Source organism: Oryx dammah, unplaced genomic scaffold, assembly GCF_014754425.2.
Source record: "Oryx dammah isolate SB20612 unplaced genomic scaffold, SCBI_Odam_1.1 HiC_scaffold_11210, whole genome shotgun sequence".
NCBI classification, from domain to species: Eukaryota; Metazoa; Chordata; class Mammalia; order Artiodactyla; family Bovidae; genus Oryx; species Oryx dammah.
The window spans coordinates 7,231,397-7,256,541 of NW_024080603.1; the positions used below are offsets into that span (position 1 = coordinate 7,231,397).

Below are 25,145 nucleotides of genomic sequence, written 5' to 3' on the forward strand. Positions count from 1 at the left end.
GAAATGAGCGTCACCGTCCTTGCAGGTGAGTTTTCATGTTCTTACGGAAAGGATCAGTTGCCTCGAGATTTTAATATTTTAGCCGTCTAATAGAGTAAGCGTTCCTTACCCAGTTGGATTCTGAGTCGTAGAAGAAAACGTAGAACTGGGTTTAGTTGCCCTCAGAACAGTGAATCCCGGCCCGTTGTCAGAGGGTTAGCACCTCGGCGCCACGCAGCATTCCTCACGCGGGTTTCTTACCGCCTTTGTGTTGCCCATTCACTTTTGGAAACTAGTGGATGTGGTGTCAAAAAAGGCGTACACAAAACACTTTCGCAGCTTTTTTTCCTGCCTTTGCATTTGATGTCTTTGGTGTAGGAGCTGCGTAAGTAACATACACTCATATTATTTACACATGTAGTTTTGATTCTGCAAAGTTAAGTGTACCTTTCTCTTAACCGGTTTTAATTTTTGTTCAGGTGAAAGATGGACGCTGGAAGCATAGACTGCTGCCAACTGAATACTTAACTATCTGGAAGCGTGAAGATGACCTAAGGTAGGGTGATAGTTTTTAATTATTGATAACAGCAGTTAACAGTAATGTGAATTTTATCTTCCTAGATCGGGGGCCCTTCTCTGGTGGGTATTAGTTTATAATTGTTAATAGTTCATTAATAAGTGCTGCTGTAAACAGATTGTTAACTGCAAATGGGATACCCTCATCCCATTTATCATGAAATCTTCGCATGATTTTATGCATAGTAGCTAAAATTTTAAAAACCACTTGGCCAGATCTCAAGCATGTTTTATGTTGATGTATGAAGTCCAGAAGTGCATGACTTAATCCAGGAAAGAAGCATGTACTGAGTTTATAAGTCTTGAAGTAAATGTTCACTTGTCAAATTGAGTGCCTTATTTTTTCTTTTAGACTGTCCTTGGTGTGAATTTGACAACTTGATCTTCAGGAGCTGCTTAGAGTATTTAAAATTTCCAGGATTGCTTAAAGAAAAAAGTGCTTTTGGACAGCCCATAAATGTACATATAAAACAGTGGGACTGTAAATAAAATAATGTGCTTCTTGGAGGTTTGTGTGTTATGATTTAACCGCTAGAACATAGCATTCTTTCACTGAAAGATCAAAAGGGGGCAGATCACGTAAGGCTCTGTTTAAAGCAAGGGAAAGCCATGATGGAAATGTTTATTTGCAAGAAAAGCAGTGCTGTGGGCCAACTGGAGGCTACTACTGTATGCCATATTCTGTCTATGCCAGAGTTGACCATCTTGGACAAGGGTGGTGGTAAAGTTAGGGGAGAGAGAGAGTTAAAACTATAGCAGCCAGGAGTTAGTAATGAAGGATATGTCCATAATGATTGCTAGGTACATTGTCTGGTACATTCACAGATAAGCTGGGGGAGCAGCTTTTTGAGCTAGTCTATTTGAATTGCCTTAGAAATCTAAGTGACTCCTTGATACTACACTGGTCTGTAGTCTGAAAGAAAGTGAAAGTCGCTCACTCGTGTCCAACTCTTTGTGACCCATGGCCTGTACAGTTCATGAAATTCTCCAGGCCAGAGTATTGGAGTGAGTAGCCTTTCCCTTCTCCAGCAGATCTTCCCAACCCAGGAATCAAACTTGGGTCTCCCGCATTGTAGGCAGACTGAGCCACGAGGGAAGTCTGTAGTCTAAGCTATGTGAATAAAACTTGGCCACAGGAATAAGTGGTCCATGAGGGTCTAGATTTTAGAGACTCAATTACTGATGATGTAGAATAGGGGGAGCCAGAAAGGACAGAATGGCAGGAGCAGTGGGAAATGCATTAAAGTAAAAATATTACAGGATAGCTTGAAAGTTAACCTTCAGATCTGGTGACATGAAAGTCATGTCTGAGGTCTGCTTTAGTGGAACAGTGGGAAAGAATCCATATTTGAGATGGTTTGAGATAGCACATTAGGAGATTAGTTGAGCACACTGGTAACTGGAGAACGGTCTGGTGAGATCTGGCTGTCTACTAGCTGACAGGAAGAGGTTGAATACACGAGGCAGCAGGGATGAGAAGGCTGAGGGAGCTGGGCTCCAGAGCATAGGTAGAGTGACAGGAGAAAAGGAAGGACATGGGTTGATGGCAGCCATGATGAAGTTTGTCTTTTGTATCAGGGGAAGATGAAAGATCCTGTAGGAGTATGTCTTCCCTGTAGACTGCAGTCATCTGCCAGGAGGAAAGGTCTGAAATAGTGTTTTGGAAGAGTTAGCCAGGCAGACCTTTCAGGTTGAAGGTCATGAATTTATAAGCTGAGGTCAAGCGAAATCCGCACATAACTTCTGACAGCACCAGACAAGGACACTAGAAATTAAAAGCAGCACTTTTTTTTTTAACATTTGCAAATAGCCAATAAAACTTAATGCCACAAAATACAGTATTACAAAGAACATTAATGTGAATAAAAATATCTGCAGTGTGAAAGTGATCCCTCAGGCACGCATTTGTACACAGGCAGAGATCCACCTAGAGGAGGGAAGAATCTTTTCATTCCCCTTAGTGCACTGCTGCATAGCTACCTGGCCACAGTCCAGGCTTCCAGAACTTTGATCTGATGCCTCTGGTCTTGATGGTGGCAGACAAGATACTTGGGAGTTTCCAGGAAGGTAAACATGGCATCAAATGAAAAGACTACCATCTTTCCAGTTACCAAATAAAAAGGCCCTTAGGCACAAATATACTGTAATTAAACCTTTAAAAGATGCAATAGACTCCATTATTTTCTTCTGAAGAAACACTTCTGCAGGTCCAAGATATTTCAATAATTATAATTCACAGTTTCAAAGTAAAGGTGGCACACATACCCTTCCCACCCCCATCCCAAGCCCACTGGGATTAAGTCTCTATCTTGAGGCGTGAAGCTTGGATGGTTTTTATTGTTTTTGCTGTGTGCTTTCCAGCCATATTGCTTGTAGATGTCTGAGATTTTTCTTCAATCAGGCTATCTTTAGACCCGTTTCTTCTCTGGAAAACAATATTTGAAAAAAGAGTAAGATTCAGAGAAGAAACTACAGCCAAGTAAATTTTATTAACACATTAGAAATAACTAAGACATCAAGTTATATTTAGGAAAAGTGTGTGATACCAGGCTGTACAAATATTCCCTTTATTTAAATAATTATGATAAATGTGTTTAAATCTTAAAAAGTTATATGTGCATAACAAATTTTGTTTAAGAAAGTTAGTAATAAATCTCGATCCATTTCCCCAATTAAGTGTCATTTCTACTGAGAGGCTAACCCAGCCTCTCAGGCTCTCTTCAGAGGAGGGGCAGAGAGATGAAGAGAAAGGGGAGTTTGGGATAAGTTTTAATCTTCCCTGATTATACTTTCAGTAGTCACTGAAGAAAGCCCTCCAACACAATGCCCTGGGTGTCCTCATCCCTGAGGGTTGGAGCTCCCTGGCGGCTGGGATGGGGAGCCCCTCACAGAGAAGCGGGGGTGAGGACCCGGGGCCTGAGTGCCACACCCAGGGCTGCGGCCCGAGGCTCGTGTGCGCCTCCCACAGCCGCGGCGGAGGCCACAGCGCCCCCTGCCTAACAAGTCTGCCTACTCGTGCCTTCTTTACAGATGGCCTAACCTGTCAGTGAGTGAGTGAAGTTGCTCAGTCGTGTCCGACTCTTCGCGACCCCATGGACTGTAGACTACCAGGCTTCTCTGGTACTCCATGGGATTCTCCAGGCAAGCATACTGGAGTGGGTTGCCATTTCCTTCTCCAGGGGATCTTCCCAACCCAGGGATCGAACCCAGGTCTCCCGCATTCCGGGCACACGCTTTACCCTCTGAGCCAGCAGGGAAGCCCTTGACCTGCGCAAAACAAGCATATTTACTTCCCCAAAAGTACCTCCCCACACATAATGAGCTACACTTCAGAATTCTATTATTCTGGGGTTCCTCTGGACTGAAGCCACCCTCTAAAAATGTTGTCTTTTATCTGTTGTGGGACTGGCTTAATTTTACTCATATTCAAAGAAGCACTGATGGAACAATTTTGCTGAGCATAGGGAGTACAAATCAAGCTAATTTTGGAGTCAAACGCCTGTTTGGGCTAGAAGATTTTTAAATAACCAGAGGGGTAGGAGGAGGACACCAGAGCATGAGAGTCAGGGGAGGGAATACAGCGTTAAGACAGCAGAAGAATCACTACCGTTTAAGGTTGTTAGGCGTTGAACCTCTCTCTTCTGCCTACAAACCTTAAGGGAAATGAATCAAAGTCCCAAATTCATCCCACTTTAACCAGCCTTCTGCATAAAAAAGTGAGATGAGATGTAGGCAGGCCAGGCCACTGGCAGAACTCTGGCATCATCGTGGAACTTAGGAAATGCAACTTTCCCACCTCCCCATGTGACTTACATCCTTCTTCCACATGGCAACCAGATCAGCAGTTTCCTTTTGGCACAAAGAATAATACAGAATGAAATCCAAACACACTCTTTTCCCACGGCGTCTAAGGCTCTGCATTATCTGCCCTCCTTCCCTTCACTGTGCTCAGACCTCAAACACCCAGGCCCTTCGCAGCCTCAGCATTTTTTTTTACCATGCTCTTCCTTCTGCTTCCATCAGCCTTCCACGAGTACTCACATGGTTGGCTCCTTCTCACCTGCGAGTTTCAATTTTCCAGGTTACTTTCTGAGATGGCCTTTGCCATATCTATCTAAAGTGAAGTCACCTGTCTATTTTCTAACTCAGACCTTTGTTTCTTCACAATGCTTACCTAGTTTTTGGTTTTGTTTCACCTGTTTACTGTTATGTGTCAAGGCCAACAATCACCATCTTCTATCAAGGGCGAGGTCATAGACTCTGCCTGTCTCTAGTGCATACTGTTTTTCCCTCCCTGCAAGCAACCCTTTAAAAACAAAAGCAATTAGCTCCTGGACTGTACAGAAGCAGCTGCTGCTGCTAAGTCGCTTCAGTGATGTCCAACTCTGTGCGACTCCAGAGACGGCAGCCCACCAGGCTCCCCCGTCCCTGAGATTCTCCAGGCAAGAACACTGGAGTGGGTTGCCATTTCCTTCTCCAGTGCATGAAAGTGAAAAGTGAAAGTGAAGTCGCTCAGTCGTGCCCAACTCTTAGCGACCCCATGGACTGCAGCCTACCGGGCTCCTCCATCCATGCGATTTTCCAGGCAAGAGTACTGGACTGGGGTGCCATTGCCAGCTGCAAACTAAATGTATCCTATGGGCTGTAGTTTGCTGACTGCTCCAGTGAGTGCCTTGTCATTCCTTAGATGTGCTCCCTAGATACTTATTGAATTCAGTATCAAAGGTGTCCCAGAGACAACCGTAAATTCAGTGCCATTGATCAGAAGATGCATGTGAGTTGTTCCCGTGTGCAGCAAAGTGATAGCTATTCTTTCAACACTTCCTGTAAGTTTTTTGAGATTCCTAAGTGGTGATTGGGGGCTTCCCTTATAGCTCAGTTGGTGAAGAATCCGCCTGCAATGCAGGAGACCCCGGTTCAATTCCTGGGTCAGGAAGATCCCCTGGAGAAGGGATAGGTTATCCATTTCAGTATTCTAGGGCTTTCCTTGTGGCTCAGCTGGTAAAAAATCTGCCTGCAATGTGGAAGACCCAGGTTTGACCCTTGGGTTGGGAAGATCCCCTGGAGAAGGAAAAGGCTACCCACTCCAGTATTCCGGCCTGGAGAATTCCATGGACTGTATAGGCCATGGGGTTGCAAAGAGTCAGACACGACTGAGTGACTTAGACAGTCTAGTTGGCAAAGCAGAAATACAATGAAATTCTCATTTGTATTGAAGCCAACTTAAATTTAAGACCAAAAAAAAAAGAGCTCTGAAAAAATAATAGTGCTTATTAATCCTCCTAGCAACCTCAAGAAGTAGTTATTGTCCACATTCCAAAGAAATTTAGTTTAGAAGTTTAACAACATTCAAAGCCACACAACTGGTGTGTGGAGAGAGACAAAGAGATAGCAGTGCAGGTCCTGTCTGAAGGTGAAGTCTAAACTACTAGTCATGAATGTAATTTTTTTAATTGCTATTGACTTAAATTGTTTGGACAACCTATTAGCTCTCCCAGATTAATCAAAAATTATGCAGATTTTAGTGGAAGCTGTGGTTAACCACGCAGCTCTCTATTCCAGACTGAGGCAGTCATTCCCCAGCAGCTTGAAGAGACAGCTGCCATACAGCTCAAAACTGAGCCCCACCTGGGCTGAGGAGGCCACCTCATCCACGGTCAGGACCCCCTCCCAGGGCACCCTTTATCCAGTCACTTGCTACATGGTGAGTGTTTAAGGTTCAGCCCCTCAACTCCAGGTGGGAGGAATCAGAAGAGCCATCTTGGCTCCAGAACTCCCCAAGGGACCATCTTATGCCTTTACTGGGGCTTGTACCACTCAGTTCAACTCTTGCCTATCATTTATACCCCAGCAAGTATTAATCCTAAAAGCACTTTCCAATAAACTTCCCGAATGCACACCTCCATCACAGAATCTCTTCCTAGGGAACCTAACCTAAATTGGCACAGGCTTTTACTGTCCTTGCTCAGTTCAGTTCAGTTCAATTCAATCACTCAGTCATCTCCGACTCTTTGTGACCCCATGGACTGCAGTACGCCAGGCCATCCTGTCCATCACCAACTCCCGGAGTTTACCCAAACTCATGTTCATCGAGTTGGTGATGCCACCCAACCATCTCATCCTCTGTTGTCCCCTTCTCCTCCTGCCTTCAATCTTTCCCACTCCAACACCACGGTTCAAAAGCATCAATTCTTCGGCACTCAGCTTTCTTTATAGTCCAACTCCCACATCCATATATGACTACTGGAAAAACCATACCTTTGACTAGACAGACCTTTACTGGCAAAGTAATGTCTCTGCTTTTTAACATGCTGTCTAGGTTGGTCATAGCTTTTCTTCCAAGGAGCAAGTGTCTTTTAATTTCATGACTGCAGTCACCATCTGCAGTGATTTTGGAGCCCAGAAAATAAAGTCTCTCACTGTTTCCATTGCTTCCCCATCTATTTGCCATGAAGTGATGGGACCAGATGCCATGATCTTAGTTTTCTGAATGTGGAGTTTTAAGCCAACTTTTTCACTCTCACTTTCATCAAGAGGCTCTTTAGTTCTTCTCTGCTTTCTGCCATAAGGGTGGTGTTATCTACATACCTGAGGTTATTGATATTTCTCCTGGCAATCTTGATTCCAGCTTGTGCATCCTCCAGCCCAGCGTTTCTCATGATGTACTCTGCATATAAGTTAAATAAGCAGGGTGACAATATACAGCCTTGACGTACTCCTTTCCCTATTTGGAACCAGTCTTGTTCCATGTCCAGTTCTAACTGTTGGCTTCTTGACAACAGATTTTTAGGAGGCAGGTCAGGTGGTCTGGTCAAAGACTTTGGCATAGAAAATAAAGCAGAAGTAGATGTTTTTCTGGAACTCTCTTGCATTTTCGATGATCCAGCAAATGTTGGCAATTTGATCTCTGGTTCCTCTGCATTTTCTAAATTCAGCTTGAACATCTGGAAGTTCACGGTTCACATACTGTTGAAGTCTGGTCTGGATAATTTTGAGCATTACTTTGCTTGTGTGTGAGATGAGTGCAACTGTGCAATAGTTTGAACATTCTTTGGCATTGCCTTTCTTTGGAGGTGGAATGAAAACTGACCTTTTCCAGTCCTGTGACCACTGCTGAGTTTTCCAAATTTGCTGGCATATTTGAATGCAACACTTTAACAGCTTCGTCAGCATCAACAGAAAACTAGTCCTTGCTCAAGTCATCAACAAAAATGAATCAAGTTAAGCACAGTGAATGATAGATACGCTGAAGTCAGGGTTCTTAGGTTGTCCATGAACTTCCTGAATCATATGCTTATGTGCTTGAAATACACGCTTACACACATTTTTATGGGAAAAAGGTAGTAGTTATAATTGCCTGTCAAAGGGATCCATGATCCAAACAATCCACTGCGAACAACAAGCTGATACTGATCCATTATAAACATCACAGATACAAATCTATCCAGTAAGCTTATATAGCCTCCATTTTTTTCTATCTTGTTAAATATACAGTGAGAGATGATGTCAAACACTTTGTTTGCTACAGCATTCCTCTGGTATAGCTATCTAATTCAGCTGAGTGTTAAACTGATTTTGTTAAGGAAGCTAGATGCTTTGCAATGTCCTTGAATTCCTCTTTGACCACATTTTTAATACATCTCCAGAACAAGTGTAACTCTCTTTGACTGAGAAGACAGAAATAAAATGGGAATAAAACGGAACTTCAGTAATTCTGCCTGCTATCAGTTAACAACAGAACATGGGTCCCCTTATCCTTATTTCTCTGACTGAAAAAAAAAAAAGATCTTAACAATCTTTGTTTTCATTGGCTTTGCCCCAATTCTCACTTTAGAGTTTACACTACCTCTAGCTGTCACTTCGAACTTTCCAGGTTGTGCCTTGTCTTGACCACACACCCTTCCTTCCTTCTCCTTCCACGTTTTATACATGCTATTTTTTTTAAACATGGAACCTCGTCATCAATACAATACCCACTTAAAACCTGATTATTTCCTACCTGATGAACTGTGGAACCACCAGAACCCTGAGCATCTGAAGAACGGGTCACAGGAAGTGGAGGTACAAGGTCGGTTTTTGAACTGCAGAGAGTGAGTTTTAGAATTAATGACTGAGACAGTATGTAGAAGCACAATTTGAGTTGGAAAAAGGCTATAGCAAAATAAACAGGTTTTACATATCTTGCATTCCTTATAGTTACTACTACAGTGCTTTACACAGTGAGGCATTTAATAAATGTTTTTGAATTAAGTTCAATGGGTTAAGTAACTTACCTCAAATCACAGCAAATAAATAGAAAAACCAAGAATAAATTTTAAGTACTGTGATATGTGTATAAATGGCTTTTTGGTTTGTTCCTAAAGAAATACTTATTGGCCATGTATTCTTTTTCATTAAAAAAAAATAACAGCTGTGGAGCTATGGACAGCAATGTTCTATATTTTACAAGCAAACAAAAAATTAAAAAAAAAAAACAAAAACCTAACCTATATCTCTCTCTGATGGGCTAGTCTATCTCCAATTTATTAATGTTTATTTTAGTTTTAAGCCTTAATTCTGAGTTTAATGGTTAACATTCCTACCCTGCAATATCAAGTACATGAATTTCCATGGGGCTCCCCGGTGGCTCAGTGATAAAGAATCTGCTTGCAGTGCAGGAGACCCAGATTCAATCCCTGGGTTGGGAAGATCCCCTGGAGGAGGAAATGACAACACACTCCATTATTCTTGCCTGGACAATTCCATGGACAGAGGAGCCTGACAGGCTGCAGACCATGATATCATAAAGAGTCAGACATGACTGAGTGACTAACACACAGACAGTACTTTCATAAATGGATGCACAATTACTTTGTTGACACATTCATTTAAAATATAGCACTTATTGTGTTAAGCTGAAATATGGCTACTTTTCTCAAAAGAAACACTAAAGAACACAAAGAAACAAACTACTGTAACACATAATATTTGCTATAGTAAAAGAAAAGATAAAATGCCATCGATTCAAAAAGAAACTGTTATGCCAGTTTCTCTCTAATATGGATGCATTTATTATTCAAAATAGAATAGCTTGCATTTTTTCTGTCTTCTAAAAGCTTCAGTGCATACCTTGGAAAGGCAATGCATGCGTGCTAAGTCACTTCATTCATGTCCGACTTTTTTGCGACCCTATGGACTGTAGCCCGCCAGGCTCCGCTGTCCATGGGGTTCTCCAGGCAAGAATGCTGGAGTGGGTTCCCATGCCCTCCTCCAGGGAATCTTCCCGACCCAGGGATCAAACCTGTGTTTCTTATATCCCCTGCATTGGCAGGCAGGTTGAGTCTGTTTGTTTGTTTGTTTTACCACTAGAGCCAGCTGGGAAGCCCTTGGAAGGCCATAATTCAGTGTAATTATAGTCTACGTCTGTGCTATCCAATATGGTTGCCACCAGCCACACATTGCTGCTTAAGTTTAAATTAATTAAAATTACAAATATTAGGTTTCTAGTTTCTAGGTCATATGAGCCACATTCCAAATACTCCATGTCCACAGATACAGAACATTTCTATCACTGCAGACAGTTCTCCTGTGCTCTGCTCCCTGGAGCTGTGAAGGTGATGGCGTACTCACGCCTGCCCACTTACTTCACTTCTGAGAGGACGGACCGCTCTCCATCTGAGCACTGGGACCTGCGATGCTGGCGGTGGCTTCTCGGTGAATGAGAATGCCGGATGCGGACTGGGTCACCTTGAGTCCTGAACAAGCAAAGACAAACCACGGACACAAACACACCCGAAGTCAGAATGGGACCGAGCTGGGGTTTTCTTTAATATTGTAACTGTGAAGGAATATAACTGAGAGTTTTAAAAACTTGATCTCTCTGAGCTTGGAAAGCCTAAATGGCTTTCATTTCACAAGTTAACAAAAGAAAACTACCTCCATCATAACATGCAAATAAAACTTTATCATACAGTTGACCCTTGAATAATGCTTGCTTAGGGATACCAGCCCTGAGCGAAGTTGAAAATCTCCATACCCCTTTACAGTCTATAGGACAGAGAGTGACCTGAGTACAGAATGACAGTAATTAATTATAATACACCCTTTTCTAATCCTTCCTCTATAGTTATTTTTACTTTTAGTTAAAATGTTAAGACAAAGCACTGAAAGGAACACCTCTGAAGAGTAAGAATGGATTACTCATTTACAAATATTAATAAAACTTTTTAAGAAAGATTTTCAAAGACATACTCTATTTTAGTGTATGGAATCTCTTTTAATTGTTCTTCTGACAGTCCAGATGGATCCACAAGCTCCTTTCTAGAAGGGAATGAGCAAGAGAATGAAAGTTTTGACATAAATACGAACACCATTTACAATTGGCAGGTAAGTTTTCACCTTTCTAATCTTGTCTCAGCTTTCTTTAAGAAAAAGAAAACCTTTCTTTTCTAAAGAAAGCTGAGCGCCAAAGAATTGATGCTTTTTAACTGTGGTGTTGGAGAAGACTGGAGAGCCCCTTGGACTGCAAGGAGGTCCAACCAGTCCAACCTAAAGGAAATCAGCCCTAGGTGTTCATTGGAAGGACTGATGCTGAAGGTGAAACTCCAATACTTTGGTCACCTGATGCAAAGAGCTGACTCACTGGAAAAGACCCTAATGCTGGGAAAGATTGGAGGTGGGAGGAGAAGGGGACGACAGAGAATGAGATGTTTGGATGGCATCACTGACTCGATGGATATGAATCTGAGTAAGCTCCAGGAGTTGGTGATGAACAGGGAGGCCTGGCGTGCTGCGGTTCATGGAATAGGAAAGAGTCAGACACGACCGAGCGACTGAGCTGAACTGAATCTTGTCTTACGACACAGTGTTAATAAAACTAATAGAGATATAAAGCCAGGAATGAAGAGTAAGAAAACTGGTGTCCATTTGGGACTTCCTTGACAGTGTTGGGAAGGGACTCTGCCTTCTAATGAAGGGGGTATGGGTTCAATCCTTGGTCAGGGAACTAAGATTCCACATGCTGCAGCCAAAAACTAAAACATGGACATAAATAAAACTTAAAAAAAGAAAAATACCAGTATGTATTTAAGGGGGAAATGGGAGGAAAACCTTTTCAGTAGCTCTTCTACCCTCTTGCAGTTTGTCTTTATTCGGGATACAGAGGGCGCGCCAGCATCGCCTACCTCCCTAGAAAGATCTGCTTCTCTCTCCTGTAGCAGGTGTCTTTTCCTTGGTATTTCTTTACACAGCGTTGGCCTCTCTGAGGCTCATTTACAGGCAGGGCTGGCTGGCCTCAGGAGAGATGGTGGGGCTGCCTGCTGAGGCACCACCGCTGGGGGCCAGGCTCCACACAGTGGCGGCAGTGAAGACCACCTCACAGGCTTCAGCCCTAGGCTGCCTCTCTGTGTCCTTATAAGTGCCTTCAAACCACGAGAGTTTTAAAAACAGTACTCACTGGATATGCTTCCATAGCTCTTCCTTCGCTTGGATATCGGGACTTCTCCTATAAATAGAAAGGACAACACTCATCTCGGCACACATGCTTCATCCAATGATCTAATCTCTAACTTCAGCAGACCCGCCATATTACCAGTTTCCAGACTGTGAAGTTCTTATCTGCCAGCTGATACCAGACAGGGAAAGGCTGAACAGGGAGAGCTAATGTGGGATGGTTAGCACAAAGATACCAGACAATTTATCTGCTAGTCCACTAAGAAATAAAAATCAGCCACAACCAGGGCTCCACTTAATGAAGAGCTTAGCAGTAGCAGGGCAAATCTACACAGTCTCCAGTGGCGGTTTTACAGTGAAGACTGATCTGAGGCTTCTGTTTCTGGTCCTCCTAACTACTTCTCAGTTAAAGCAAAAGAATTAACCTTGACTGTGTTAATATGGAGAAGTCCCAGTGCGAGCTGTGATCATGTAGCAGAAGCAACCCCACAAGAGGAAGGAAAATGGTAGGGCAGCCAGGCTGGCAGACCGTGTGCCGCTGACTCACTGTCCTTCCTCGCTGCATCTGACATTGCATTTCTGGGCGAAGACCTGGGTTCACAAGGACTGGAGCATGTCTGTGGCCCATGCTGCCATCTTCCCATATGCCCGTCTCCACCCCGTCTATAGACTGTACAAATTTCTCCTCTAAGAACTACTTGAATAGAAACTGTACCACTATGTTTAACTTTCTAGAATGAGAAATTCAAAGCCAGCATTGAGGTGTTCAGGGTCCCCATAATAGCAGTGAGAACTAGAAATCTATGATCACAGCAACTGTTGCCACAGAATGATTTTTTTTCCCCTAGTGAGAAAATGATAAGCTTTCATCAGTCCTTTCAAGAGGACCAAGTTCTAACAAAGGCCCAAAGAAAAGACCTAAACCCAACAATTAAAATGCCTGCAGCTAAACAAAGCCACCAATACACTCTCCTGTGGAATTTTAAATTTATAATCTGTATCAGCATTTCTGGGCTCAATATCACTTTCAGCATATGATACTATCATCGCTTTCATTTTTCTCAGTTATTAAGGGCACCACTGAGACATTCTGGTAGGTCTTTCTGGGCCCACAGAATACAATAAACTACTTTCTCACAACTGAACTGACTAAGTAGTTTTTTCCTTTGTAGAGAAAGAAAAAAAAATCTGTAGACCTTTTAATCCACTCAAAAGGAGTCAAAACACAGAAGATAAGGGAAAGGGAATGAAGCCTTGGTCTCAGACATATAAAATACGGTATTGTTAAAGGTAGAGTTTGTTATCAAAAATAAAATTGTAGGCTTAAAAAACTTAAAGTGCTTCTTTGGAAGAATCTCCTATATGGGATCTGCCTTTCCTACATGTGGCTGATCTGGTTCACTAGACAATACATTAGCCCAGTCAAGTATTCTGCCAGAGAGAAGGTACTAATATTGAAAAGCACTAAACTATTATTCTGTTTATATACAAAAAGATGAAAGATGGTTCCATTGTAATTATACACCAGCATCTGATTCTCACAGGAAGTCACCCAATAATCCTCAGTATTACATAGCATCTAGGTTAGGAAGCGATTCTGCTGGGAATCATGCTTGTTTCAGGATGGTGCAGTGCTGAGGCTGTCTTAAGGGCAGGGTATGTTGACCCCCCCACTGCTGACACTGGGGTCAGATGCCATCCACGGTTGTTGGGGGCTGTCTTGACCACCGTAGGATGACTAGTAGTACCTATGGACAGGGAGGCCTGGCGCGCTGCGGTTCATGGGGTTGCAAAGAGTTGGACACGACTGAGCGACTGGACTGAACTGAACAGCCTTGACACCTAGATGCCAGGAACACCTCCAGTGAGGCAACCAAAAACATCTCCCAACTTCACCAAATGTCCTCTGGGAGGAAAGACTATCCCAGGGTAACAACCACTGGTCAAAGGTATGATACGATAGTACAACAGCCAAAGTCTGGTGAAGGAAGGAAGAGACCAAATGATCGTAAAGCTCCATTATGTGGGTACTGAATAACGCTGGAGAGAATGACACTGAAACAGGAACTAAGTAAATCTTAAAAGAATGAAGGAAATGTCATAATTTGATAGCAGGAGGGAGGAGGGGAGGAGAATGACAAAATGAGGGGCAAGGAGGATATCGTTCCCCAAGGCTGCCAACCCCAGGCCTAGTGGTAAATGTGAGCAAAATACAAACAGCTGATAACAACAGATATTCCTGAGTGTTGGAATTGCACCTAATTTGATTTTCTTATTTACATTTTCCTATATTGTCTGTTTTTTTTTTTTCTTTTAGCCAAGAGAATTTCTTACCTTAATTATCAGAAAAGAAAAAAAAATAAATAAGGTTATTTTCACATTTTATACTTATGGGTGATTCACATTGTTGTACAGCAGAAACCAACACAAAAATAGTAAAGCAATTATCCTCCAGTCAAAAATTTAAAAATATTACTATTGGGGGGAGGAATGAATTAAGAGCTTGAGATTAATACATACATAGTGCTATATATAAAATAAACAGGGACCTGCAGTACAGCACAGGGAACTATATTCAATACCTTGTAACAACCTGTAAGGGAAAAGAATCTGAAAGAGCATACACGTGTTACTGAATCACTTTGCTGTACACCTGAAACCAACGCAACGCTGTAAATCAATGACACTTCCATTTTTTAAAAAAGGTATTAATGCTGCAGTTCCACAAGAAACGTCTTTCATTCACATCTCAGAAAAACTGGAAAGACGTTATCTTAAAAGAGGGCTTCCCCGGTGGCTCAGTGGGAAAGAATCCACTTGTAATGCAGGAGACCCAGGTTCTATCCCTGGGTTGGGAAGGTCCCGTAGAGGAGGATATGACAACCCATCCCAGTATTCTTGCCTGGAAAATCATATGGATAGGGGAGCCTGGTGGGCTACAGTCCGTCCATAGGGTCATAAAGAGTCACTGAGCACTTATCTTAAAAGAACATTAGTCCTTCCAGACATAAATACCGGTCCTAAAAGATTCAGAAATTTAGTCTACATGGTTAAATGCTATGGTACCATAACAGTCATGTATTTAACCAAACTCAGTTCTGAAATGCCAGCAGTTTCAAAAAACATTAAGTCAGGGAAAAGTCCCAATGCTAAAAGAAAAAATATGCTAATTTCCTCCAATTGCTAGACAACCTGTGATTTAATAAATGTAAACACAGGTTACATGCTAATGAGAACTGCATAATTTTTATGCTGACATCTGCATGCATTTCATCAATAATTTAGGATGATCTCATGATGTGCAACTCAACATTGATTTGTGGATTCTGAAAGCTGTGGAATTTTAACAGCCATTTTTCTTAACTTAAAGGCCCTTAATTATACAGGTGTTTTACTTGAACTCACCAAATAAATTTCCAAGAAAATAGAACCATGAGTTTCCACAGGTACAATGTATATAAAACACATACTTGCAGTCCAATATTAGCCCAATATTTTTCAAAAAACATCCCTCATACATACCTTATACCAATAACTCAAATTAATGTTTACTTTTCAGAGAGATTTCTTTGATAAGACATCATAGAAATAATTTTTCTTTTTTCCATATAGTCTTCTTCTACATGCCCCAAACACTCTAATTATATTATCTAGAAAATAATATAACATATAATATGTGCTATATATTATAGTAGAGTGTTATTCACTCAGCTGTGTCTGACTCTCCGTGACCCGATTATAACCCACCAGGATCCTCTGTCCATGGAATTCTCCAGGCAAGAATACTAGAGTGACTTGCCATTCCCTTCTCCAGGGAGCAAGAGATTGAACCCAGCTCTCCCACATTGCAGGTAAATTCTTTACCATCTGAGCCACCAAGGAGGCCCATATTATAGTAGATAATATACTATATTTTGTATACTATATTATGCTAAAAAAAATCCATATGACAGCATTTGACTTATTTTTGTGATCACCGCCATAGAAGGAAATTTAGAGCTGAAAATGTGTTACTAAAACAATCAATTTTATAAAATATCTTTATTTAAAACATTCAGAGCACCTAACTCAGTAATTGCTTATCAAATTCCTGAATGGTCAGAATAGGTGTGATTATGCAATGTCTTAAATCTTCTCCTCCTTCCCTCTCCCCCTCTTGGAATTAAAGAAAGATTAGAAAGCCACAGAGCCCAGAAACCTAGTTGCTGAAGATCACTCAGGAGTCACTTCCAGAGACTTCATGCTAAATCTTTATCTAAGGCATCAGACTTCTGTTTTGTGTTTAACTGGGAACATCATTCTACCCTGACAACCTCATCTTTCACTTTTTCATAGAAGTAGTAAGACATTATTGCCACCAGAGGGAGCCTGAGCCTTCATGCACACACAAGTTGAACCTGTGAGAACTTACTGTTTCAACTTCCATGTCTTTTCCAAATATCCCAGTGAATAAAAAATTTCACCCATGTAGAAAAGAAATTTCATTTAAGTTTCTCAATGATATGTAATATCAATGTCTTGGCAATGAAGCTGAAAAATAAACTAGATAGGACCATTTCCACATTCAAGTAAATGATATCCAATCATATTTCAGTTCATGTGTTTTAAGAGAGAGGATTTTGTATTTTCTACAACTGTGTATCTCTGGTATTAAATAGTGAACACAATTTTCTAGTTTTTCATTGGAGATTTAAAAAAACAATGAGTGAATCATGTGTGAACGATGTATCATAACATTCTAAATCCTCAGTGGATACCTCCATATGGGCAACCAACACACACGATCATAGGAATTCAAGAATAGGGGAGTAACTGACAGATATGCGATCTACTAAATATCTTAAATGCTAAATATATGTACATTGATACATTTAAAGAACAATTTTAATTACTTTCTTCAGATGCTGCTCTACGTTTTCACTTAAAAGAAAAAACAAAAGCTGTAGTTCCTGCTGCTAAGTCACTTCAGTCGTGTCCGACTCTGTGCGACCCCACAGACGGCAGCCCACCAGGCTCCCCCGTCCCTGAGATTCTCCAGGCAAGAATACTGGAGTGGGTTGCCATTTCCTTCTCCAATGTGTGAAAGTGAAAATTGCAAGTGAAGTCGCTCGGTCGTGTCTGACTCTTAGCGACCCCATGGACTGCAGCCTACCAGGCTCCTCCATCCATGGGATTTTCCAGGCAAGAGTACTGGAGTGGGGTGCCATTGCCTTCTCTGGTAGTGATTCCTAGAGATTCCTAAATTCTCAAATTCTAGTTTTAATGTGAGTGACCTCAACCTGCTCTCTTTTCTCAGCTGTTCCCCATTTCAAGGGGAAAAAAATCAAGTAACTCATTTATATGGATACACTGAGACCTGGAGAACTTCCTGATTATATTAATTGCAATTGTGAGTATTTATGCTGTCACTTGACGTATATGATTTGACTTAATGTTCAGCAAAATCTCTTCAGGACGGTATCATCCATGTTGTATACGTGACACTAAGAAGTTCATGGAGATGAGGTAAGAAGCTAACATTCAGAGGCCCAGAATGCAGACATAGGTCTGTTCTTAACAACAGCACCAATCAGATATTTTCTTAATTGTCAACAAACCTTGGGTTTTTGATGTCGTGATCAAATAGAAGACAGAGCCCAGTTTGTCCTACATAAAGTAATGAACAGTCCTGTAGAATTTTAACACTTCTATCTATCTGGCAGCCTGCCTGGCATTTCCATTTGTTCGCCAACTTGGTTTTTCAAACCTAATGAAACAGAAACCTTAACACTTCCCACAGATACCAGACCATCTCTCTCCACCTCATGGATGAAGTATGTAAAAAGGCATGGCTACTCACTTAATACGTCAGCTCCAAAGGTCATCCACAGTATCTCTCACACCATGAACCCGTTAGCTCTCCTTCCAAATGTGTGTCCATCCACTTCACTTCCACTACCACAATCTTTTCTGAGTTAAAACCACCTCACACTTGGGCCACTGAAAAATTTTTTAAATTGCTCTTCCTGCTTCCTTTCCTTTCTCAATCTGTTTTTAACTCAGCAGCCAGAGCAACTTCTGAAAGAATTACTCTTCAAATTGGTTTTTTTTTTGTTTAACTATACTTTGGCCATATCAGCTATACAGTCAAATAATCAAGTTCAATTAGAAAGTCATACCACAAACATTTGCTAAGTCTTTTTATGGTTTGTTTTAAAAACTAAATTCCGGAAAGGTACATATCATACTATTAACAGGATTCTCTCATACAATTGCATTGTTCTGAGATAACCCTCTCTCTGGTCTGATATTTTTATCATGTAAGTAAGATTTAAAAGAAAGTTTAAACCCCCAAATATTAATAATTATAGGATCCATAAGTATCTTAAACACTCAATTTAAGTTATAGATGGTCAGACTAGATTTTAAAAAAACTTTAAGACAAATTACTGCAATCTACAAGAGATCAAGGGATGGGCTTTAATCATAAAGATATACTTAGGCCTAAAATAAAAGTCACTTCAGTCATGTCCGACTCTTTGTGACCCTGTCTATGTGACCCTGTGACCCATAGCTTCTCTGTCTCTGGGATTCTCCAGGCAAGAATCCTGGAGTGGGTTGCTATTTCCTCCTCCAGGGGATCTTCCTGACCCAGGGACTGAACCTGCATCTCTTCTGTCTCCTGCACTGGCAGGTGGGTTCTTTACCACTAGCGCCACCTGGGAAGCAGTAGCTCAGCTGGTAAAGAATCTGCCTGCAATGTGGGATACCTGGGTTTGATCCCTGGGTCAGGAGGATCCCCTGGTTAGGGAATGGTTACTGACTCCAGTATTCTTGCCTGGAGAATTCCGTGGACAGAGGCTACAGTCCACAGCGTCACAAAGAGTTAGACGCAACTGAGTGACCTTCACTTTCATATACCATGTAAAAAGTGAGCATGAAAAAAGTATAACGGCTATATCTAAGTACACACATACATATACACACACAAGTTTGCGGGTAAAATAGACATAGAGAAAGCAATACTACCAGAACAAAGGACATGTCACAATGATAAAAAGGTCACTTTATCAGGTAGACCAAAAAAAACCTTTTTCCCCACAAATATGTGTGTACCTAATGCCAGAGCTTCAAACCAACCTGAAACGAGAAGTGACAGAACTAAAGGGTGAAACAGAAACATCCACAATTACTAGAAAGTTTAACATCTCTCTCAGCGACTGATTGAAAAGTAGACAAAGAAATCAGTAAAGGCACAGGGCATCCAAACAACTCTCAGTTAACCAGATTTTCCTGACATTTGTAGACTATACCCAACAATGGAGAGTGACTGTTTTCAAGTCCATCAGATCATTCATCACTAAAGACTACATGCTAGCTCTTAAGACAGAGCTCAATAAATTTCTTACAGATTTTAACCAGAATACAAGCAAATTAGAAATTAATAGTAATTTGATATGTAGAAAATCTCCAAATACTTGGAAATTAAATAACACACTACTAAAAAAAAAAAAAAAAAAAAAAACAAGGTCAAAGAAATCATGGATTTCAGTGTCACCTTAAGAAGATAAAAACAAAAAAAGAGCAAATAAAAGGCAAAATACATAGCCGTGTCCGACTCTTTGCGACCCTGTAGACTATCCAGTCCGTGGAATTCTCCAGGCCAGAATACTGGAGTGGGTAGTCTTTCCCTTCTCCAGTAGATCTTCCCAACCCAGGGATCGAACCCGCATTGCAGGTGGATTCTTTACCAGCTGCGCTATCAGCGAAGCCCCAAAATAAAAGACAAAATACATAGAAGAAAGTAATAAAGAATAGAAATCATGAATGGTTAACAGACAAAGAAAATCAACAAAACCCAGAATTAGTTCTTTGAAAAATTAGAAAACACAATTAAGGAGAAAATTAAAAGAAGAAACAATTTATTCACATCAGGAAGGAAAGAGGCAATATCACAACAGATGTTCAAAGGACACTAAAAGAATTATTATAAACAATTTTTTTATTAAAAGATGACAACTTAGATAAAAGGAACAAATTCTTTTAAAAACACATACTACCAAAACCCACACATAACAAGTGGACACAATCTTAACAGCCCAGTATCTGTTAAAGAATTTCAGTTTGTACTTTAAGACTTACCACAAAGAAAGTTCATGGAAGGGTTGGTTTTCTGGGTAAATTATATCAATATTTATGGAAAGAATACTGTTAATTTTATACTCTCAGAAAATAGAGAAAACAAGGGAAAGTTTCTAAACTACTTTAAATGACCAGCATACCCTTGTTTAAAAAAAAAAAAAAACGGACACAAATACCACAAGAAAATTGTAAACCAGAATCTCTCATGGACATATGGAAAAAAATCTTAACAAAATATTAAATAGAAACTGGCAATATACGGTAACGATAGTAGGTTTATTGGGCATTTATCCCAGGAATGCAAGGATGTATCACTCAAAGCTCAGCCAATGTAATTCCTCCACTGATGGAATAAAGAAAACCCATCCCTGAGACACTATCTCTCCTTCCACATGTAGGCACCATGAGGCATCCAACCACCCAGGATCATAAAGGGATATAGGTAGTTAGTCCCAGCTCACTTTTCATTTAAAAAATGTATGCTTTGGAGCTTCCCTGGGATGGTTCAGCTCTAAAGAATCCATCTGCCCATGTGGGAGACACGAGTTCAATCCCTGGTCCAGGAAGGTCCCGCATGCGGTGCAGCCATCAGGCCTGTGCACCACAACTCCTGAGCCTGTGCTCCAGAGCGCAGGGGCCACAAGCACGGAAGCCGACATGCCCTACAGGCCACGCTCCACGAGAAAGACGCTATGCAATGAGAAGCCAGCTGCCTGCAACTGGAGTGCAGCCCCCACTCGCCACAGCCGGAGAAAAGCCTGCACAGCAACAAAGACCCACTACAGCCAAACAAACAATAAAGTTTAAAAGTACGCATTTTTTAAAGAGGCGTGATTGGGGGCCACTCTCACCTTTTAAAACGGGTCACATTCTCTCTATGGAACGTGCCCATCTCCCGGGGCCTCTCACCTTCTGGGGTGGCCCATACTCAAGTCTATGAAGTGTGTATCCAAGGCAGAATACATAAAGCTGCGTTCCCTCTTAGTTCCTGGGGCACAGTCCCCTTGTCTGCCCACTTGTGTCTCTCATAAGAGCCCTATATTAATAAATCTACTTCTTGCTCATCAAAAAAAAGAAAGAGATGCTTTGGAGCAAGAGGTGGGAGTGGGGAGTCTAAATCTGGATGATGCAAATTTTTTTTAAAGTATAAACATTATCAGTTCAAAAGAAAATTGATCTGGGGGACTGGCAATCTCATCACCATAGGATAACTGTGCTCACACCTGGCATTGCCTAGCTACAAAAGGAGCAGGCTGATCTCAAGACTGGGACGTAATGAATCACTCATTGACAACTGCTCACAAATGGTAATCTGATGGGAAGTTAGTCATAGCTAGTTCAACCCGGACCAAGGCTTCAGAGGACAGAAGCAGCAGGTATTTCAACAGTCTGGCTCCAGAACAAAGGAGACTTCCTACTTACTCCACTGAATATACACTTTTGTTTAAAAACAAAATAAAACATGATTTTGATAGCCTTGTGTTTATGACATTTTGCTTTGGCTGTGCTCCAACTTCTACCCCTTCAGATATAGTTGATGAGTGTCACAATAAAACAAAATAAATATGACAAATACTAGTATAATCATGATAAACCTGAACCACTTTAGAAGACCTCAAAAGAGACAGCCCAGTGTGCCCTAGAATCCACATGCTACCAAAAGTTCTGAGTTTTTTAATTCAGGCATAAAGAGGGAGCACATACGAGCGAGATCTGTGTCTGGATCGTCTATTGTTCGGGTCTGCCTGGTTTTTCTCCTTTTGTCTCCTTAATACAGCTTCCCACTGTGGCGCCGAATCAACCATATCATTCTCCTGCCGTATTCTGAAAAAAACAAGGTTCACCTAAAGTTAACACCCACACATGTGTTACCTTTATCAGTTCATCCTAAATGTGCTGTCAAAAGTATCAAAGTTATCAAAAAGGTCAAAGGTGTCAAAGGTATCAAAAAGTTATTAAATAAGCTATTTAGAAGTTATTAAGAAATGAAATGCAGATGACACCACCCTTATGGCAGAAAGTGAAGAACTAAAGAGCCTCTTGATGAAAGTGAGAGAGGACAGTGAAAAAGTGGCTTAAAGCTCAACATTCAGAAAACTAAGATCATGGCATCTGGTCCCATCACTTCATGGGAAATAGATGGGGAAACAGTGGAAACAGTGGCTGACTTTATTTTGAGGGGCTCCAAAATCACTGCAGATGGTGACTGCAGCCATGAAATTAAAAGACGCTTACTTGGAAGGAAAGTTATGACCAACCTAGACAGCATATTAAAAAGCAGAGACATTACTTTGTCAACAAAGGTCCATCTAATCAAGGCTATGGTTCTTCCAGTGTTCATGTATGAAAGCTAGAAATTCAAACACTTAAATATGGTGGCATAATGCCTCAGCAGCAGGGTAGGCACAGAACATTCTGGTTACGCTGCTAGTGTGTTTAAGAGAGAATGAGGGCTGAGCACTCAGTGTGGCCAGGGTCCTGGCAGGGAGAACAAAATGAGGGAAAGCGAAGCTGGGGGGAAAGGGGGCTGAGGGAACAGGCCCTTGACATGTGAGGTCAGGGGACAATTTTATCAATCCTGTCAGTTTTCAAAAGATAATCTACAAAGCTGGATCTTTTTTTAAAATGAACTCTTTTATTTTTTAAGTAATAGCAATCAATTATGAGTGTGAAGATACTAAATGGACCTAGCAAAAACCATCATGGACCACACTCAGTCTGCAGATACATCAAGTCTTTCTAAAAACAAGGGTGAGGAGTTATAGGGGAGAGAAGGAAACAAGTATTAAATTAAAGCAAGTGCATACTTAATGTGTAAATAATGTCTAGAATGCACTGATGCTGTAAAGCCATGAGTATGTTTTGCAAAAATCAAACAACTGTTATCTGAATCTTTAACTTTGAATCTATGTAAGTTCTTGAGGAAGCCACTCCAGGGTGTTTCTTTCACACTGCTGCTCCCAGGACGTGGGAGAGCAGCGCGGCATCATACAGTAATCATCCCAGTACTGGGACTGCATGAGCATAACTGTTTCAAAACAAACGAAAAGAATAGACAAGTCTGGAGTCCTTTCTTTCACTGAACAGATGTCTTCTGGTTGCCCTGTTACAGCACTGGGGCATGGATATCTGGATTTGCTTATAATGCAGATCAGTGGACAGTGACAAACATTCATCTCACCTAAACAGAGACAAAGGAAAGCTAATTCAAGTTTTTTAAAAACTAAAAAAAAAGTAGCTTAAAAGGAAAAAGCTATTTAAACCTCTCTATATTAAAGAGGAATTGTGTTAAGTAAAAAATTATCTGTAACACACTTCAAGTCTTTGAACTGTATATATTTCCTCACTAAAGCTTTCATTTCTATTATTTGAATATTAACAGGATACAGTCAAGGTATTTTTCACAAATTCAAGAACACAGTTCCCTCTCTCATGATACATGCAAAGAAATTAAAATTGAACATATGTGGTTATGAATTTGAACATTAGAAATAGCTAAAGAAAAATATGAGAAGATACATGAATATTAGAAATAGCTAAAGAAAAAATAAGAAGATAAACGATTCAGTCATATGATTATTAATAATTCTTTGAAACAAAGTTATTTTTTATATTTTGACTACATATACAAACACATATGTATATGGATTTTGATAGCCAAAACCTACACCTCCGAGCCATTCACTGTATTATGTGACAGCCAGTGACCAACCAGACCTGCTGGGGAGAACTGTCCTGTACACTCCCAGGGCTGAGGAGCCCAAAGTTAGGAAGAGATGGTCAGTGGGAAGGTGCCAGGCTGGCAAGGAGATAGCTCCCCTCTCACAGGAACCCACACCTTGCAAAGACCGGGGATAGACATAAAACCAAGTCCGTGCAACTCTCAAGCCTGGAGTCTTTTACATGCAGCTTCCAGTCTGAACTAAATCACTGCATAGTTCATGGACAGGACTAAATTTCACTAATTTTATTTTTAATCAGTTAAGTCAGAACCTTTAACTATTTTTGAGGGGTCAGGTGTACCAGCAAGGGTGAAACCTGACTGAGGCAAACATACTTTTGCTAGAAGAACATTCCCTAGACAATTCACAGGAAGCACCAGGAGTACATGCTCATTCTCCTGTTGTGGACTTCAGCTAGCTGCCTTCATGCTGAGGTTTTTCTCTGGTAACAGAAATGAAAACTCCTACCTCCAGTACCTTGCTAGTAATAAGAACTATATCAGAAAGAATTCTGACCGTGGCCTGTACATTTAACTTCTATTTTCCTAATCAAATAGTTGAAAGGGAGGGCAATGAAACCCTGTCAGTTAATATCCTTGGGACCCACATGTTCCAGAGACAGATGCCCTCTACCGGTGACGCAGCTTCATAAATATTCTAACAAGGTGCATTAAAAATGTAAGGCTCATTGCAGAGTCACAACAGAAGCACATTTTCCTGAGTAATGGGCGGTGTGGCTGCCTTAGTCTGTAATGAAGTTTGAAATTACACCCTTACAAAAGGCCTCTGGTTAATGGTACCTCATTACAAGAGTGAAAGTGTCATTTCTTCCATCACTGACCTACTCCAGAAAATACAGATGCTACTTGGAAAGGAAAAATCTTACCCTTAAAGGCAAGAATACTGTAATACTCAGTCCTTAGGAGGCAGAAGTTAACTGTTTTGTTTATGTATAAGTAACTAAAGAAATCTTTACATGTACAACATGTACCCTATAATGGTTCTGTCTTGTGAGTCTTATTTCTCCTGAGACATGAGACACGCAAAGTATTGGGTTTTGCTTCTTTCCTGATAGATTTTAATTTTAATGCAGGAATTTTAAATTATGAAGAATAAAAACACTGTAAGCATTATATTGATATAGGGCCTTTTGAAAAGTCAAAATGTTTTATATTTTGACTTTTTACAGTCATTAAAGTGTTAAGGGGGGAAAGAGTCCATTGCATTTTTTACTGGGAATATATTCATTTTCAAATGTTATATTTAAAGTTGAACCTCAAAAATGCTAAACATTTCTGTCCTGTATCCACTAAGGCA

The 25,145-nt window shown here is 40.9% G+C and overlaps 1 protein-coding gene and 1 non-coding gene across 3 annotated transcripts in view; one reads left to right on the plus strand and one right to left on the minus strand.

Moving 5' to 3' along the window:
• Window positions 1-240: 240 nt before the first annotated feature.
• Window positions 241-377, plus strand: LOC120861016. The gene has a single exon (XR_005720480.1). It is a non-coding gene; the product is annotated as a small nucleolar RNA SNORA13 (small nucleolar RNA).
• A 2,266-nt stretch (window positions 378-2,643) lies between these two features.
• LOC120861001 (band 4.1-like protein 4A) overlaps window positions 2,644-25,145 on the minus strand; it is a 289,057-nt gene continuing 266,555 nt past the window's right edge. For both annotated transcript variants that reach the window (XM_040236708.1, XM_040236707.1), the window contains 6 exons: window positions 21,811-21,930; window positions 11,990-12,037; window positions 10,786-10,854; window positions 10,179-10,289; window positions 8,555-8,636; window positions 2,644-2,980 (listed from right to left, as the gene is read on the minus strand). In XM_040236708.1, the coding sequence (XP_040092642.1) occupies window positions 2,852-2,980; window positions 8,555-8,636; window positions 10,179-10,289; window positions 10,786-10,854; window positions 11,990-12,037; window positions 21,811-21,930 (559 nt within the window). In that variant the 3' untranslated portion in view covers window positions 2,644-2,851. The remainder of the gene's footprint in view (window positions 2,981-8,554; window positions 8,637-10,178; window positions 10,290-10,785; window positions 10,855-11,989; window positions 12,038-21,810; window positions 21,931-25,145) is intronic.